Below are 18,498 nucleotides of genomic sequence, written 5' to 3'. Positions count from 1 at the left end.
ACATTGAATGATAATTGAGTTAGTGCCCCACCAAAAAAAAGTAAAGGGTTTTTCTATATAGTACCCCTGTGTTTTTTAATTTTCTACATGGTACCCCTATACTTTTTTAAACCTATGTGATACCCCTAACTTTAATCAAAAAGCATTAGGCGTGACCTTACCTCTAATTACCGTCAAGTGCTGTTAAGTATTGTGTTAAGTGTGATTTGTTGGCTTGACTTGGCAATGACTGGACATTGTTTGCTTGACTTGGCAATGACATGGCAATGACTTTTTAATGAGTTGGATTTATCTACTTAACCTAGTAAAATCTCCCTCTTTCTTTTTAATCCACAGTAAGATCAAAACCACATCAAAAACCATCCAACTTCCCTCTGTTTCTCTCTCTTTCTCCTTCGTCCATCTCTTGCAACCTTCACATCCTTCATCAATCCCCCTCTCCATCTGCTTATTTCTTATTCTCTACCTAAGATTGAAGCAGGTATGTTGATAATCTTCCTTTTTTTAGCCTTTTAATATGCCCTAATTTTTCTGTCATTTTGCTTGATGTTAAATCTTTGCATGAACCTTAATTTGATAATAGTTGTGTTATTTAATTGATGAATTATGTCAAAAAAGCGCCAACGTTTGAATCTTGTGTATTAGAGAGTTGTAACTGTATATAGCATGTTTATTGTTGGGTGTATTACCTTTATATTATTGGTTTTTAGTATAGTACCATCTTGAATTTTCATGTTTTTTTGTAAAATAAAATTGCAGAATGGAAAATATTGTGTTGAAAATGCATTATATGGGCAAGTTAGTTGATGTTAGGGTTGAGGATACAGACAAATGTTTGCTTATCGATGTGTATAATGACATGTATGATGAGGCAGAGAAACATGGGGTTCCTTTACCCAAGCACCCTTCCTTAGGTTATAGTTTCAAAATGAAACATGTGAACCTAAGAGAAGACAAAGACCCTATGACCATGTTTGATAGGGTTGGGTATAAGAAATAAATTGATATTTGGCTTGGGTCAGAGACTGTGCAATGTAATACTCTGCTAATGGCAAGATCAGTGAGAGCTTGTAATAATGGGGCAAAACCTGTTGAGCAAGTAGTGTCCATTTCTGCTGATAAGCATGTCCCATTTAGGGAGAAATTACCATTTATAAGAAACCCAAACCCTAAACCCAAACCCCAACCCCAACCCCAACCTGAAATTCAGATTGATATTACCCTGATCATATCTCATCCTAACACTCAAGAATCTATAACTATAATTGCCTCAACCTCTCCTAGAAGAAGTGCAAGGCTAACTGCAGCTAGTTCCCCTGTTAAAAGTCAAGAACTGACAGAAACCCATGCCAGTCAAGTTAATAATGCCATTGTCATTCACTCAGCTTCTCCTAGAAGAAGTACAAGATTAAATTCAACCAATTCAATTCAAGTTTCAGCTGTGACTATGACTCCTTCTCAGCCAACCCCTCTGACTAAAAGTAGACTTAAAATTCCCAAGACAACTGCATTGAGAAAAAGGGGTATATGTGTCAAAGGTTCAAAGTCAAGGGAGTAATTTGGGTGAAGGAATTAGTAGAAGGTGTAGAAGAAATGTAAGAGGTGCTTATGATAACATAAGTGATGGTTCAGAGAGTGATGGATCTTATATACCCACTGATGAAGAGGTGGGTGATGATGAGGCTGACTTGAGTGACTTGGAGGTTAAGGACAACATTATCATGTCCAGTTTAAGTATGATTGATGATGGGTATATACCATTTCAGAATCATGTGTGGTCAGGTGAGGAGGACTGCTATTGTGGTCAAGTTTGTGAGAATTGTGAAGTATATGATAATCAGGAAGTTGGAAATATTAGGATTAGAGCTTGGATGTTATTTATGGACAAGGATCATTTTAAAGATGTGTTGAGAGACTATTGTGTTCAGGAAGGCTTTACTGTTGTTGTCAAGCCTGACAATAAAAGGTACACAACAGATTGTGCAACATTGACATGTCAATGGAGAATTCATGCTTCAGTCCTCCCTGATGGTACAAATTGGGCTATCAAGTCTATAAGGAATCCTCAATATGGGGTGTGTAGGGATTAAGAAACAGAATTCAATGGCCAACTGTATGTGGGTAGCAAGAAAAATGTTAGAAGATATAAGGGCAAATAATGCAATTTCAACTCAGTCAATTAATGACCTTCTGATAGAAAGATATGGGATTGAAATGGCAACTTCCAGTGTCTATAAAGCCAAAGACATAGCCATAATGGAAATCAATGGTGGCCATGATGACTCTTATAGGCAACTTCCTAGATACTGTGAAGTTATAAAATCAACAAATCCTGGCAGTGTTGCCCATTGTGCATTAGTACCTATGGACAGTCCAGAGAGACCCTTGCAATTCAAGAACATTTTCATTGCCTTCCAAGCACAATGTGAAGGGTCAATAAGAGGGTATAAGAGTTTGATTGGTGTGGATGGGACACACTTAAAAGGGAATTATGGTGGTGTTCTTTTATCTGCAGTTGCTATGGATGATAACAATGAGTTGTTCCCTGTTGCTATAGCTGTTGTTGAGTTAGAAAACAAAGAAACATGGAGAAAATTCTTTTGCCATTTAAAGCAAATTCTGAAAGATAGTGGGAGGAATAACTAGACAATTATTTCAGACAGGCAAAAGGTAAACTAATTATATAAGCTAATATTGTACTAATTTTGTTACTAATTTTGTTTTCACTATTTTTGTGTAAACTAATAATGTACTTTTTATGCAAGGGAGTGGAACCTGCATTAGAGTCAATCTGGCCTGAATCTTATAGGAGATTCTGTGCTAGACATTTATGCAAGAATTTCAAGACAGTACAGCATACCCTGGTTTTCTTATGCATCAGCTGTTTTGGAAGGTTCTCAATGCAACTTCTGAGTACATATTCAAGAAAGCTATGGAGGCTGTGGTACAACATGGAGGGTTAGGTGCTGATAGGTGGTTACTTGATTTAGGTGACAAGGAAATGTGGACTAAGCATAAATTTGACCCTACTTTATCATCTGATGAAAACACTTCTAATTTTGTGGAAAGTTTCAATGCAACATTAGGGATACACAGATGTAACCCTGTGCTTAGTATGCTTGAATGTATTACTTACTTACTTTATTTGCATTTTTATTTCACAGATGTACCTTATTTCAATCTTTAGTGCTTTATTACTTGCACATTGTTGACTGCTGAAACTTGGCTTAGGTGTTAGGAGAATTGTTATGGTCAGGCATGCAACTAGGCAGCATATAGCAGACTCCTGGTGATGTGACTTATATTTGAGCACATTTAGTCCCCAATTAGCCCCGTTCCCATGCTTTCTAGCATATATTAGGGTCATTTCTTATCTTTAGTTTCCCATTTTACATATTCTTTGAGGTTTTGTATCCTTGGTAGGAGAGGATCGTTAACCTTGCATTTATGGAGCGAAATGGAGCTAAATGGATCGCATCCAATGACCAAGCATTGAAGAGAAGACCGACACTAGAGGCCTAAGCAAATAAATGAAGTGAAATGGGCAATGATGAAAAGATCCTTGCACCCCTAAAACGATCCCCGCGGATTGCCAAGGAGCCAAACAAGAGGAGAACCCTGTGCCAGGATCCGAGCATCCTGAGCACAGGACGAGCGTACCAAAGTGCCAGGATCCGAGCGTCCTTATCTAGGGACGAGCGGATTGAAGAGCCACAATCCGAGCGTCTCCATGGTGATCCGAGCGGATCTTCTTACAGGACAGGCCGTGCTTCAGGAGAGGACGAGCGGATCCTAGTGGGAGTTACATGACGATGCGCGCATTTCCCTCGGGATGAGCAAGATTGTTAAGTTTTCTTAGGGTCTTAATAGTCATTTAAGCCCTTAGTAACCCTAATCCTTGTACTTAATTTTAGTATAAATACCCCATTGTACTACCTAGATTAATATCAAGCTTTAATCATACAACAATTAGTTCTTAATATCATCTTAATCTTCTCTTAATTTAGTCTTAATCAAAGTTGTAATACATTTCTCAATATTAATCACATCTTAATCTTTCTTTAATTTCTCAATTGTTCTTAGTTTAGTTGGGTAATTAGAAGATTATTTGGGTTTATTGGAGGATTGAAAACCTTCCATCAATCATCAAGTACTTCTATTATTCGTTGCTTTATTATTTGGATCATCTCATATAGGTATAATCCCTTTTTACCCTTATTTAATTATTGTTAATTACATCGATTATTCATCATGTTTTGCTTTGTTAGTATGATTGACAACCTTATTAGCATGTTAAACTTGATCATGAATGAGTAGTCCTTTAGCTAGGGTTAATGGGGAATTAGGGGAAACAAACATGGGGATTGATCTATGCTTAATCTAATATGTTTTTATAATTAAATTGCTTGCTTGTTGTGATTTCAAACTATGCGCATGGTATGTTTGATGAAATGCTAGACTATGAAACCTTGCATTTTCTTACCATCCCTTATCTTTTTAATTAGGCTTGTAAGACATAAACCAACTCGAGCCTCATTAGACCATGCATAGAGTGAAATAGGAGGAGACTAAGTCGACTTATAGGTATTGTACAGTCTAGACGACTCGGGTCCGGGACCTAAATCTTCCTAGGGATTGTAAGATATACACTAACTCGATCCAATCACAACAATAAGTGCTTGCTTTTAATTGAGAACATGTTTGTATGATCTATTTCCATGAATCCACTATGAACCCATGACACCCTAGTGCTTTTAATCAATTGTTTACAAACCCCTTTAATTGCTTTACCTTTTTTCATTAATTTGCATTCATCTTTTTGATTAGTTTAGATTACACCTCATCTCAACCCAATTTGTGACACCCTAAGACATAGCTACTTGCAATTGAAAATCCTACATCAATACCCGTCCCTTGGGATCCGACCTTTACTTACCTCCTTATTAAGAGTAGTTTGTGAAGTTATAAATATTGTTTTGGTGGATAGCTTTGACGACGAGACTATACCTCACCAAAAATGGCGCCATTGCCGGGGACGGTGTTCAATTGATTTGATTTTCGTTAATTGTTTTTAGTTGTGTCTTTCTTTACCTTGGGGAAGTCAATCTCCTCAAGGTTGTTCTAATTGTTTTCGAGTTGTTTGATATTTTGCATGACTAGGAGATCACAAGGTAATTTATTACCCATTGATTTCGAGATTGAAAGGACCTTAACCAACAATAGAAGAGTTGCTAGAGGTACTTCAAGAGTTGTAGGTATTGGTGAGATTGTGGACATACAACCACATAACATTGAGTTTGTCAACCCTTTTGCAAAAGAAGAAGAGGATAACCCAATTCAAAACCAACCACAAAATCAACCCAAAATGCCTAAATTTTCATCACATTCCGTACCAACCGAGGAGAACCTGCCAAATGGTACTCCTACACCACCACATTTAACCGGTAATTTCATTGCCAAATCCGCATTCATACAACTAGTTGAGAGAAGTCAATTTGGAGGGATGCCTAGTGAAGACCCTCATTCACATATGGAGACTTTTTGCGACTATTGTGATGCAATTTATCAAACCGGAGTTACTCAAGACCAAATCCGATGGGTATTGTGTCCTTTTTCTTTGATCGGTACCGCAAAGCAATGGTTGAAGATCCTAAACAAGGCTACCCTTGGTATTGATTCATGGAAGAAGCTAGCACTTGCCTTCTACAAGAAATTCTATCCTCCGGAGAAGACTAATATGTTGAGAGCCCAAATCACCTGGTTCAAGCAAAGGAATGAGGAATCATTATATGAAGCATGGGAGAGATTTAAGGACACTTGTCGTTCTTGTCTACACCATGGGCTTAGTGAGTGGTTCCTTGTTCAACAATTTTGGAACGACTTATATGAAGATTCACGAAATGTGCTCAATATGGGATCCAATGGGATGTTTACCGAAGTTGATGACAATCAAACATGGGCCAAAATCGAAGAGATGGCGGTTTATAATTCCCAATATAGTAGGCCTCGAAAGGCCACTAGAGGAGGAAGGCATGAGGTAGATTCCATCACACAATTGGGTGCTCAACTAAGTGCTCATATCGACACCATCAATTTGAATTTTGAGAAGGCCATGGCTAAGCTTGATGAAGCTTCCAAATCACCTAAACAACATGTCAATGCTATGGTGGCATCATCCTCAATTCCAAGTGGAGTATGTGAAAGTTGTGGAACTTTGGGACATGAGCGAAGTGAATGTAGGGGAACAAATGAACAAGTGAATGCTTTCCAAGCATACAAGCGTGGCACCCCTTATTCCAACTACTATAATGAGAATACCAAATTTCATCCAAATCTTTCATACAAGAGCCAAAATGTCCAAAACCCCCAACCAACATACACCCCACCTCCAATGAGAAATCAAGCTCAAAGACCCTTTTTCAACCAAAGCCAAGGTTATCAAAATCAACCTTCCCTACAACCAATCCAATGACCAAGACTTTGATGTTCAAAAAGCGGTCCTCCAAAGGCAAAAGAACCAACAAGAATTCTTCACCCAAATGCAAAAAGATAGCCAAGCCAAAGAAATCACCATCAACAACATACTTGCCCACACCAAAATGTTGGAAACTCAAATGACTCAATTAGCATCTTCTAGCTCTCAAAGACAAAAGGGGCAATTACCACCTCAAGGTAATTCCCAAAGACATGAGATGGTTAGTGCCATCAATTTGAGGAGCGGTACAAGATATGAGGGACCAAAGAGGTTAATTGATGAAGATATTGTGGATGCTAGTGACAAGCAAAGAGTTGTGGAGAACTCTAAGGAGGTAGATCATTCTCCAATGAAATTTCAAAGAAGAAGAATGAAGAGAAGGCTAAGGAAAAAGAGCCTATTGTGATTAGACTTCCATTCCCAAGTCGTCAAGCTAAGCCTATGTTTGATGAGCAACTTGGAAAGTTCATGGAAATTGTAAAGAACTTAGAAGTCTCAATCCCATTAGCGGAATTGATCAATCATGTTCCGGCTTATGCAAAGTATATGAAGGACATTCTTACCAAGAAGAAATCCATCCGAAAGCTAGAGACTATTGCCTTTACCAAAGTGAGTAGTGCTATTCTTCAAGGAAGTTCCCCTCCAAAGCTCAAAGATCCGGGAAGTTTTTCAATTCCATGCACCATTGGCGACACTACAATCAACAAAGCATTATGTGATCTTGGAGCAAGTGTAAGTGTCATGCCATACTCGATATGTAAGAGGCTAGGAATAGGAGAGCTCAAATGCACCAACATTACTCTTCAAATGGCGGATCGATCAACAAAGATACCTCTAGGGGTATGGGAGGATGTTTCCGCGAGAATTGGCAAATTCTTCATCCCGGTAGACTTTAGTCATTGTAGATGTTGGGCCTGGAATTTCGCACTACTGACAGGATGGAATTCTACCCTGGCCTGACGATCAGGGCAGGTCCATCAGGGTAGTCCAAGTTTGGCACCAGCCGATGAGCCTAGACTCCCGCGTCATCTTCAGGATCAAGTTCAACCCTGGCCTGACAATCAGGGTGTCAGGACATCAAGCCATCAGGGTATCAGGATGTCAGGCTATCAGGGTATCAGGAGACAGGCGCCAGGTCGGAGAGGACAACGGTCAAGTGTAAGGTCAACATTTGACCAATTCGTGGATAATTATATAGGATTATTACCACATTAATATGGTAATTAAGAGCATATTGATGATGAAGATTCTGTCATAAATAAGGAGCATTAATAGACATTAATGCGCAATAAAGACAGCAATTAAGGAGGAATATTCAGCATTAAGTACAAAGATTTGGCAGCCATTCAGCATGGCTATATAAGGAGCATTTGAAGATCATTTGGCAAGAGGAGGCATACTCCAACATATACAACACGCACTACAAGATTACAAGCCACACAACTCTTAGAGAAATATTACAAACATTGTCATTATCATACTTATATTCTCCCAATTACATAGTGAAATCCTCTCCTGGCTTGGTGCCCGTGGTTTTTTCCCATTCAAGCGTTTTCCACGTACAAATCCCTTTGTCTTATTATTATTTACTTTATTCGCATTACTTTTATTATTATTATCAACCCTGCCTAGGCATGATCACGATAATATCGAAACAGGATAATACTAGTTAACCCCCATACTATTCTACCTTGGTCATATTTACAGCCTTGCGCAAAATATGGACAAAACAGTAGACATGGAGGAGGATTCCAACATTCCTATCATCTTAGGAAGACCTTTCTTGCATACCGCGGGAGCGGTAATCGATGTGAAACATGGAGAACTAACACTTGAAGTAGGGGACGAGACAATTTCTTTCAATCTTGACAAAACAATGAGAGCTCCCAGACCACATGAGCCATGCTTCATGGTCGATCACTATAGCCGAGAAAGTGATAGGAAGAAGTTAGAATCTCTATGCAAAGATCAAGCTATGGGTAAAGAAACACCACCCATATGGAAGAAGAAAGTGGATGACCTTCAAGTAGCTCTATTCGGAGAGCAAGGAATTTTCAATAACAATGAGAGCTTGAATAGCTCACCCATCGTGAAAATTGACAAGTAATGAAGAAGGCCTCATTGGCCATGACAACAAGAAAGAAGAGTTGCTCTTGTCAACTCATGACATTATTGGGGAACAAGCTAGTGAAGTTTGTGGTCTATGGGATGACGAATTTGAAGGATTAGTCAATCCTTATATTGGAAATGCTATGACCTTAGACCAAGGCTTTGGTGATCCTTGTCATCAACTTGACTCGGAGTACCATAATGAAGAACACAATGCACAAAGATCTATGCAAGATCTTTTAATGAAAATGAGCAAGCCTTCGACTACTTCTACAAGGTGTTGAGCAACATCAACAACACCTTGGCATTGGCCTCTTGACATCTCATCCAAGAATGAGAGTTTGGTGGAGTCCTCCATAAACCACCATTTGTAAATATTCTAACCCCTTAACTAGTATTTCCTTTCCTTTATTGCATCTTTGTCATTTCTGGATTTGCATTTTTGTGCTTTGATCAATATTTTTGACATGAGAGCAAGTAAGGGAGGTATTTTAACGTGTTTTGATGTGTAGTGTTTAACCAAGTGTGGGGATGGCAAATGCCTAGGCTAACCAAGCTTTTGTAGTGCACCCACAACAATTAACAAAGAAAAAGAAGAAAGAATGACATGGGAAAAGGAATCCCCACGAGCGGACCTGAGCTCGTGGGAGCTGAAGATGATCCGAGCGTCCCCAGAGACAATCCGAGTGTCCTGATCTTATGACGCGGGTCCTGGGAAACTTCAAGCTAAAGGAGACGTCCTGTAAGGAAATCTGCGCAAGCCAACTTCAGGACGCTCGTCCCTATCTTTAAGACGCTCGTCTTGGCATCAATCCGCGCATCCTGGCATGCTTCAAGTCAATGAATTTTTGCTGAAGGAAAATATGCACGTCCCCAGGAGAATCCGAGCGTCCCAGAAAAAATCCGCTCGAGCTGAGACGAATCCGCGAGTCCTGGCACTGGTTTGCAATTTCAGGAAATCCTATAAGAGGATCTGCACATCCCGTGTCTGATCCGAGCGTTCCTAGCCTTGTACTTAAACAAAACACGGGACAATCTCCTTCTTCCTAATTCATTTCTACCTGTCAAAAACACAAACACACATCTTCTCTCCCACTTAAACCCTCAATCAACCCATTCAAAAACATCAATTTCTCAACAAAATTCACCACCATCCACACAAAAATTGCTCAAAACAAGATTAAATCACTCCTTTATCAACAAAAGACCATCTAAACATCAAATTCCTCACAAATTGAAACAATTTTCTAGGGTTTGGGCAAAAATTAAAAAATCCTAAATTGATTGAGGAATTGGTTGAAGTTTGAGGAAACAAGGAACATTCAAGCAAAATCTTGGTTTGTTGATACTAATTTGAGAAGGAGAATACAATGGCAAGGACCAAAGGCGGACCAAGGGACCCAAAATTCCAAATTTATCAAAGAGGCAACAAGCTCTTCTTGCATCTAAGGCCTTGGTAGTGATTCAACCAAGGGAGGAAATCCAAGAAACCGCAACTCTTATTGAGTAAGCTACCACACCTACTCCGGTTATAGAACAATTGCCAAATTTTCCGGAGTTTATTTGTCAAGATGCCTTGGAAAAATTGGGCGTGCTTGAGCGAATTAGAGCATTTTTCGAGTCCATGGGGTTGTTAACCCTCTTTGAAATAGAAGAATTGACTTACTCTTCATTGACCATGGAGTTCATAAGCTCCTTGAAGGCGTGTAAGATAGAGACTCGACATTATGTGGAATTCTGTCTTGAGAACAAGAGTAGAAGAATGGCTTTGAGTGAGTTTGGTAAAGTGTTTGGTCTTTTACAATATTATGAATTTGAGAAAAAGCCTTTGAAGTATGATGTCGCACCCCTTTGGAAAGCTATTACTGGGCGAAAATTTGACTCTTTCCGGGAGTGCCATGCTTTATATGTTCACCATCCAGGCATAAGAGTATGGCAGAAGTTTGTGGGCAATACTTTGATTGCTAGAAAAGGCACCAATCACTTCACCGAACTTGATTTTGTCTACCTTGAGTCCTCCATGAATATCAATGGAAAGTTCACCAAAAAGTACAACATTCTCCAACTATTGCTTGATCGGTGGCTTGAGATTGATAATGGGAATGATGGAGCGGCCTTCATTGTAAACATGGGCTTGGTAACGAGGCTAGCTAAGCACTTTGATCCAAATTTCAACAAAGATAACACCTACAAACCGGTTAAAGGGAGAAACCTCCTTGATATGAGCACTGTTTTGTCTATATTTTGCGTAGGGCTGGAAATATGACCAGAGTAGAATAGTATGGGGGTTAACTAGTATTATCCTATTTTGATGTTATCGTAATAGTACCTAGGCAGGATTGATTATTATAATAAAACTAGTGCAAATAAAGTAAATAATATGACAAAGGAATTTGTACGTGGAATACCCTTGAATGGGAAAAAACCACGGGCACCAAGCCAGGAGAGGATTTCACTATGATTTAAGAGGATTATAATATCATGAGCATAAAGTATAATATTTTCTTTAAGTATTATAATAGCTTTGCTTGCAATGTGATAAGTTGTGTTGTGCATGTTAGAGTATGCCTTGTTCTTGCCAAATGATCTTCAAATGCTCCTTATATAGCCAAGCTGAATGGCTGCCAAATCTTTGTAGTTAATGCTGAATATTCTTCCTTAATTGCTGTCTTGATTGCTATCTTTATTGCGCATTAATGCCTATTAATGCTCTTTCTTTATGACCAAATCTTCCTCTTAATGACCATATTTATGTTGTATAAATCTTATATATAATTATCCATGACTTGGTCAAATGTTGACCTTACACTTGACCATTGTCCTCTCCGGCCTGGCGCCTGTCTTCTTGTACCCTGATAGCCTGACGTCCTGACACCCTGATTGTCAGGCCAGGGTTGAACTTGACCCTGAAGATGATTCGGGAGTCTAGGCTCATCAACTTGTGCCAAACTTGGACTACCCTGACGGACCTGCTCTGATCGTCGGGCGAGGGTAGAATTCTATCCTGTCAGTAGTGCGAAATTCCAGGCCCAACAATTGCCCCTTATCTCCTTATTATCGTTGGGTCAGGCCAAAAATAAGGAGATAACCTTCTATTTTCATCTTTGGATAACTTCTCCAGGACGATTCAACGTGCTTTATCATTAAGAAAACGGCTAGTTGTAGTAAATCCTAATGTTTACTGTCTATAAATAACTTCTTCACTTCATGCTTTACTATCCACCAATACTTGATCAATTCCTCTATATCTATCTCAATCTTTCTTCGATCTTTATCTTCAAGCTTCATCTATTTTCCCATAAATTACCAGAAAAGCTAACTGCAGCTGTAAAAAGAAAATCGACCGGGGTTGATGTTGCTCCTGGCACACCTTTCGTCCCAAACACTAAAAATAAGCCCAATCTTTTGGAAATCAACCCATCATTATTGGAGATACATCCCATGCTATAGCTGTTGATAAGTTCACCATCTTCTACAAAAAATTGAGTTTAAGCCAATGAATGCTCTCGACGAACAACACTCTTTCCCCAATCGTCTCAAACCTGAGTTTGAGAAAAGTTTGAAGGATAACGGGATCATTACTTGCTGATCCTGACATATGGATTCCTGCAAATTCTCCCACCTGGGTGGACTGGCTACATATTTATCAGGACCAATTTGGTTGGGCCTGACTTGACGTATCTCAATCATGATGCATGCGTTGGTGGTAAGTATCCTGTAACTTTTGCTTGTCCGGCACATATTCTATTAGTTCAACGGAAAGCAGGAAATATTTAACAGGATGTACCTTCTTTGCTGTGGATGATTTGGTGAGAAATATTAAGTATCCTTCTGCGTGGGTAACTGTTTTCTTGGCTATTCCTCCTGCGGAGAGGTCATGGCCATTCTGCTATAGGGTAGAGCGTTTTTCTTGCTGTGTGAAGGCTGGGGGCTCCTTCAAGGTTTTTAAGCATGTTAAGGCTGTTGGGCTTTAACTTCTGGTGGTAAAACTTGAATGTCGGGCTTGCCAAAGTCAAGTAGGAAAGTTCACAGGTGGTTGGCCTGTCTCTAGTACTGGAGCTGATCTTGATAAGCTAATTGATCTAACTGATGCCCCTACCATTCCTGCTCGCTATATTCAACATGTTACCCTGAACCTCTGATTCAGTCATGTAGCCTGCGTACAGTTGACCTGGTTTGTCTTTGCCCCACTATATGAATCAGTAATGTTTGCTTTTTTATAAAGTGTATTCACGGAGTGTGTGATTCAATGTTCATTTACTGCGATAAGGCAAGGTAAGACAAGGATTAATTGGAAAAGTATCCTGAGCCGATAGAGGCTAATATGTTTCGTGAAAAGAAGAATTATGGCGCTCGGCCAGGCGAGGAATAATTTCTGATCGGCGTTAGTATCTAGCCCTGACAAGAGGGATGTCATTCGCATAAACGTCAAGCAATGGTATTTTGTCCAACCAAGGAGAATGTCCTTGGTAGAATCATTAATCATTTTGTACGTTTGCCCAGGGGGAATGTCCTTGTAAAGGCAATTTCATATTTCGTTGGTCCTAGTCAGGGAGGTTATCCCTGATAGGATGAATATACATTTGGTTACCTTTGCCCCAGAGGGTAAGGGCTTTATTAATGATATAAACTTCGTCTTTTAGGCTTGCTTTGTTCAATCTTGTCATTCTTTAAACCTGTTAACCTGTTTTCTTCAAACCTGTTAACCTGTTTTCTTCAAACCTGTTAACCTGTTTTCTTTAAACCTATTAACCTGTTAAAATCTTTATTTTGTTAACCTGTTAGATTTTTGAACCTGTCTTGCGGTTAAGCCATCGTAAGTAATTCAACCATGTATGGTTTTTGCCATAGTGGTTGAAAGGGTGGGAAAAAACCTACGACGGGAGGGCTTATGTCCCCGCTGTTGGAGGGCTTGGTACTCGGTCTGACAGGAGAGCTTTTTAGACTGATGGTCGGGATTGAACACCCTTGCACCGTCTTGCTGCGTCCAGCCGGTTATAAATATGTGCAGTAAACCTAGTCAAGTCAGGCAATTATTTCATGCCTGATTAGTCCCGACATTTACTGTATCCGGTGATGGTTACCAACTCGTTAGGCACAGTTAAGTGCAAAGTTTTTGTTTTAAAAACTAATGTATAGTAGAGTAGCCCTCAATCCTGAATATTTATGCATATAAATATTTATCATGTATAATTTTTCAGGATTAAAAAATAAGAGAAATTAGGTTAGTTGCATATATATAGACATGGATTGCACATAGGACATGTAAAGCACGTAATTTTTCAAATAGCACGTCAGGTTGAAACACTGATAGCAAAGATATAGTTTTTACCTGATTCAGGGCTGATATAGATTCTTATACATGAAATAATTTCAAATGTGTTTCATTCCAAGCTCTTGGGATCATTTCTCCTTCTAATGTTTAGAGCATGTAAGATTCTTCAATCTGTTGGGGCCAGGCTGATATTTGCTTCAAAGATATTCAAACCATATCTACATGGATTTTAGCAGGGGTGACTTCTTCACAACACTAAACTAATGAATAAGGAGTTTGGCCAGGCTGGCAATTTTTTGTTTTCTTTTTGACGACCACCTTTTCATTTAATTTCAGCTTGACCATTTGCTTTAGGGTAGCCATGCCCCGGTCCACAAATGGCTAGGGTGTAAATATTGGATGCAATAACTTAGATGGTTGATGAATAGTCGGAGCATGCTTATGCCAGGCTTTACATTTCATGCTGTAGTTAAGGCAGTCAGCCCTCAGGGTTGGCCAATAATAACCAGTCTTGAGAACTTTGCTTTGCTTCATGTGGTACGAGAAATCTCAAGTATGGTCCGACCTGAAATCTTTTAAACAACTTGTCATTGATAACAAAATAGGTAGAACTCTAATTCCAAATGCTCTTAGCCTTATGCCTGCCCTACGGTAGTATATCTCGCAGGAACCAATCATAATAAGGCTTTGTCTATGAATCATTGTCAGTATTGACAGGTTTACCTATTCAGGCTTGCTGATGGTAGGTTCAAGTAAATATACAATAGGTACTTTATCATAGCAGGGGTGAAATTTGAACCAAGGCTGGCCAAAGCATTAGCCTCGGTATTCAGGTCTCTTGGTATTTGCTCAATATCAAATAAAATGAATTTATCGCAAAGTATTTTGGCATATTCTAAATATAAAATAATTTTTTCATTCTTTGCTGTATAAATTCCTTTTATTTGATTTGTAATTAAAAGTCAATCAGTTTTTACGTTTAGGTTTTGAACAGCGAGGTCTAAACATACCTTGAGTCCTGCTATGAGGGCTTCATACTCAGCCTCATCATTGGTGGCTTTGAATTCACAGCTTACAGCCTGAGCTATCGTGTCTCCCTGTGGCGATTTAAGCAATAATTCTAACCCTGTCCCCCTGGCATTGGATGCCCCATCTATGAACAAGGTCCATTCTTGGTCTGAGGTCTTATTTTCTAACTGGTTAACTTCTTTTTCCAGGTCAGATTCTAGGTTAGGGCTGAAATCAGCCACAAAGTCTGCTAAGGCCTGTGATTTGATCGTTGTCCTGGGTTCAAAGGAAATATCGTAGGTGCTAAGCTGGATTGACCATTTGGCCACCCTGCCTGACAGTTCAGGCTTTCGCAGGACAATTTTTATGGGTAGGTTAGACTTAACTAATATAGGGTGAGACTCAAAATAAGGGTGCAACTTGGTTTACGATATAATTAAAGCTAAAACATATTTTTCAAGTAAATCATACCTCATTTCAGCATCTAGTAGACTTTTACTTACATCGTAGACATGATGTTGCTGACCTTCCTGTACTTTAACTAGGCACTGACAGTAGTGTCAATGAGAGAGAGATAAACCGGCAGGGGTTTTCCTTTGCCTGGCTTGGCAAGTAAAAATGGAGACGATGATAAATATAGCTTCTAATCCTTGAATAATGTTGCCTCGTATTCAGGAGTTTTTTAACTTCCTCGTAGATGTTTATATTTCTTTCAGGGGTGGATTTGCGCTGTTTCTGCCGCACAGACTTCAAAGATGTGTCAATATTGAGTCTATAGGTGATAACATTAGCATTTACTTCAATTGTATAAAAAATGAGAACAAGCAAAGCTATATATATATATATATATATATATATATATATATATATATATATATATATATATATATATATATATATATATATATATATATATATATATATAGAAACTTACTAATTCAGGCCTGATAGAATCAGGGGAGTGAGATCTTATTAGGACATGCATGTCAGGGTACTCATACCTGATCTATTTCCATGCAGGATGATGCTACACATGTGCCCCTAACTGGGTACTATAATTACTAGGTGAGGAACTTACCTGACTCAGAAGGCTTTAAGGTTTCAATATAACAATCCATGGCTGATTTTTGTTCAGGTCAGAATCCGGCCTGTCAGTTTTGGATGCCCCTGACTAGTATTGGTAATTGTAACTCCAGTATTGCTTTAATCCGTTCAGGACTGACTGTTATGTCTCCTTTGGTCACCATGTAACTCATAAACTTACCACATGTCACATAAATTTGCACTTGGCAGGACCGAAATATCTTACAAGGATATCACAAGTAGCTTATAAATGATACACATGAATTATAAATCATAACCACGTTAACTAGTAGGCCATGATAGATTATGTCTCCAAACGTTCATGTTGTGTAATGTGTGTAACATGTTAATAATAAAAATTCTATTGATCAAAGATTCTAAAATCATGCTAGACATGCTTGATATATAATAAGATAAAGTTAATGAGTAATCATGTGAGGATTCATAACAGTAGTATGATAATAGATCTAAGTATATCAGGACAGGCTAGTCATGACAGGTTAATTCATCCTTCAAAAATTCAACCAGGTCAGGCTTGGTCGATTTATTTTTCCTTGATCAGCCAGGTCAGGTTAGGTTTGCCTGACCCTGGCATATCAGGACTGTCCAAAAACTATCATATGTAATATGGTCATTACTAAAAATATTTAATTCATATCTACCTTGGAATATGTACTTATGATGCCATATTTATTTATAAGTTATGCGAAGGATACGACTTACCTGTGCAAGAATATTACTTAATACCTTTAATGATGTATTTTTGTGTTAGTTCATTTCATACTGTCAATCAGCATTCCCTGTCTGGTCGGTCCTGATTCGATCTTTAAAGGCGGTCAGGCTTGATTAAGCGAGAAACTTTATTTTTGAGAGCTCTTTCTTCATTGATGTTGTTCACTTTTTTTTTTCTTCCTCTATCTCATTCCACTAAGAATGTACCACGTTGAGTGATATAAATCTCCTTGTGTCTAATCTCAGGCTTTGTACAACCGTTCAGGGTTGAACTGAATGGCCAGGCTTGTAATGACGTTGAGGCCTGCCCTGATATTGACCAGAACTGACTTTGAAGCCTGTCACTATCAGGACTGGATTGCCCTGCCAGGCTTGAATATTCAAAGTTCAAGGTTTTATTTCCTAAAAACATCAAATTATTAGAATTAAGAAAATTCACCGTAAAATAAAAGCCTAAGTAACGAAATTTTAAGATATATTGTTAACATTTTGCAAAACTTGTATTAGATCTAGGAAAAACTTATCTTTGAATGTCTTTCGTGACAAATATGTCCTTGAAATCCACATTCTCTTGGTCAACGCTGAAGCTTGTTATACTTATGATCGTTGGAAGGAATTTTGACTTGTTTTGGTAATTTTTCCTTTGGATCTCGCATTTCTTCATTTGAATTGGGAATTATAGAAACTCTTGTATCAATCTTTCCCAAGTTTCTCAAACTTGTGAGAAGAGAAAATCTTGTGAACATTCTTGTGGGATTAATAAACTAGTTTTCCCCACAGACGGCGCCAATTGTTTTGTCCATATTTTGCGCAGGGCTGGAAATATGACCAGGGTAGAATAGTATGGGGGTTAACTAGTATTATCCTATTTTGATGTTATCGTAATAGTACCTAGGCAGGATTGATTATTATAATAAAAGTAGTGCAAATAAAGTAAATAATATGACAAAGGAATTTGTACGTGGAAAACCCTTGAATGGGAAAAAACCACGGGCACCAAGCCAGGAGAGGATTTCACTATGATTTAAGAGGATTATAATATAATGAGCACAAAGTATAATATTTTCTCTAAGTATTATAATAGTCTTGCTTGTAATGTGATAAGTTGTGTTGTGCATGTTAGAGTATGCCTTGTTCTTGCCAAATGATCTTCAAATGCTCCTTATATAGCCAAGCTGAATGGCTGCCAAATCTTTGTAGTTAATGTTGAATATTCCTCCTTAATTGCTGTCTTGATTGCGCATTAATGCCTATTAATGCTCTTTCTTTATGACCAAATCTTCCTCTTAATGACCATATTTATGTTGTAGAAATATTATATATAATTATCCATGACTTGGTCAAATGTTGACCTTACACTTGACCGTTGTCCTCTCCAGCCTGGCGCCTGTCTTCTTGTACCCTGATAGCCTGACGTCCTGACACCCTGGTGGCTTGACGTCCTGACAATCTGATTGTCAGGCCAGGGTTGAACTTGACCCTGAAGATGATGCGGGAGTCTAGGCTCATCAACTGGTGCCAAACTTGGACTACCCTGACGGACCTGCCCTGATCGTCAGGCGAGGGTAGAATTCTATCCTGTCAGTAGTGCGGAATTCCAGGCCCAACAAGTACTATGATCAACAAATTCCATTGGGTCAAGAATTACAATATTGACAACAAATATGAGTGGTTCATCAAAGAAGCTAAGTCCTTTGTCTTGCCTAGCAAGATTTGCCGTATCTCTATCCGTAGACCAAACTACCTATTGCCCATCTCCGAGGAAGCCGAATTGATAATTAAGCAACATAGGGAACCAAATGCAAAGCCCTCCTCC

General features: G+C 38.8%; 1 protein-coding gene and 1 non-coding gene across 2 annotated transcripts; one reads left to right on the top strand and one right to left on the bottom strand.

Annotated features, from left to right (window-relative positions):
* The first annotated feature begins 2,103 nt into the window (after window positions 1–2,103).
* LOC141607898 (uncharacterized) lies at window positions 2,104–2,646 on the top strand. Its single transcript, XM_074427247.1, has one exon. The coding sequence runs from the start codon at window positions 2,104–2,106 to the stop codon at window positions 2,644–2,646; it is 543 nt and encodes a 180-aa protein (XP_074283348.1).
* Window positions 2,647–5,737: 3,091 nt separating this feature from the next.
* Window positions 5,738–5,844, bottom strand: LOC141609776 (small nucleolar RNA R71). The gene has a single exon (XR_012527687.1). It is a non-coding gene; the product is annotated as a small nucleolar RNA R71 (small nucleolar RNA).
* Window positions 5,845–18,498: the final 12,654 nt, after the last annotated feature.

Source organism: Silene latifolia, chromosome 10 (assembly GCF_048544455.1).
Source record: "Silene latifolia isolate original U9 population chromosome 10, ASM4854445v1, whole genome shotgun sequence".
NCBI classification, from domain to species: domain Eukaryota; kingdom Viridiplantae; phylum Streptophyta; class Magnoliopsida; order Caryophyllales; family Caryophyllaceae; genus Silene; species Silene latifolia.
The sequence above is the reverse complement of the archived record's forward strand: the minus strand, read 5'-3'. Positions and strand labels throughout refer to the sequence as shown.

What these genes read in the sequence shown, in the direction of transcription:
- LOC141607898 (XM_074427247.1), top strand. Translation starts at nt 2,104, where the DNA reads ATGGCCAACTGTATGTGGGTAGCAAGAAAAATGTTAGAAGATATAAGG.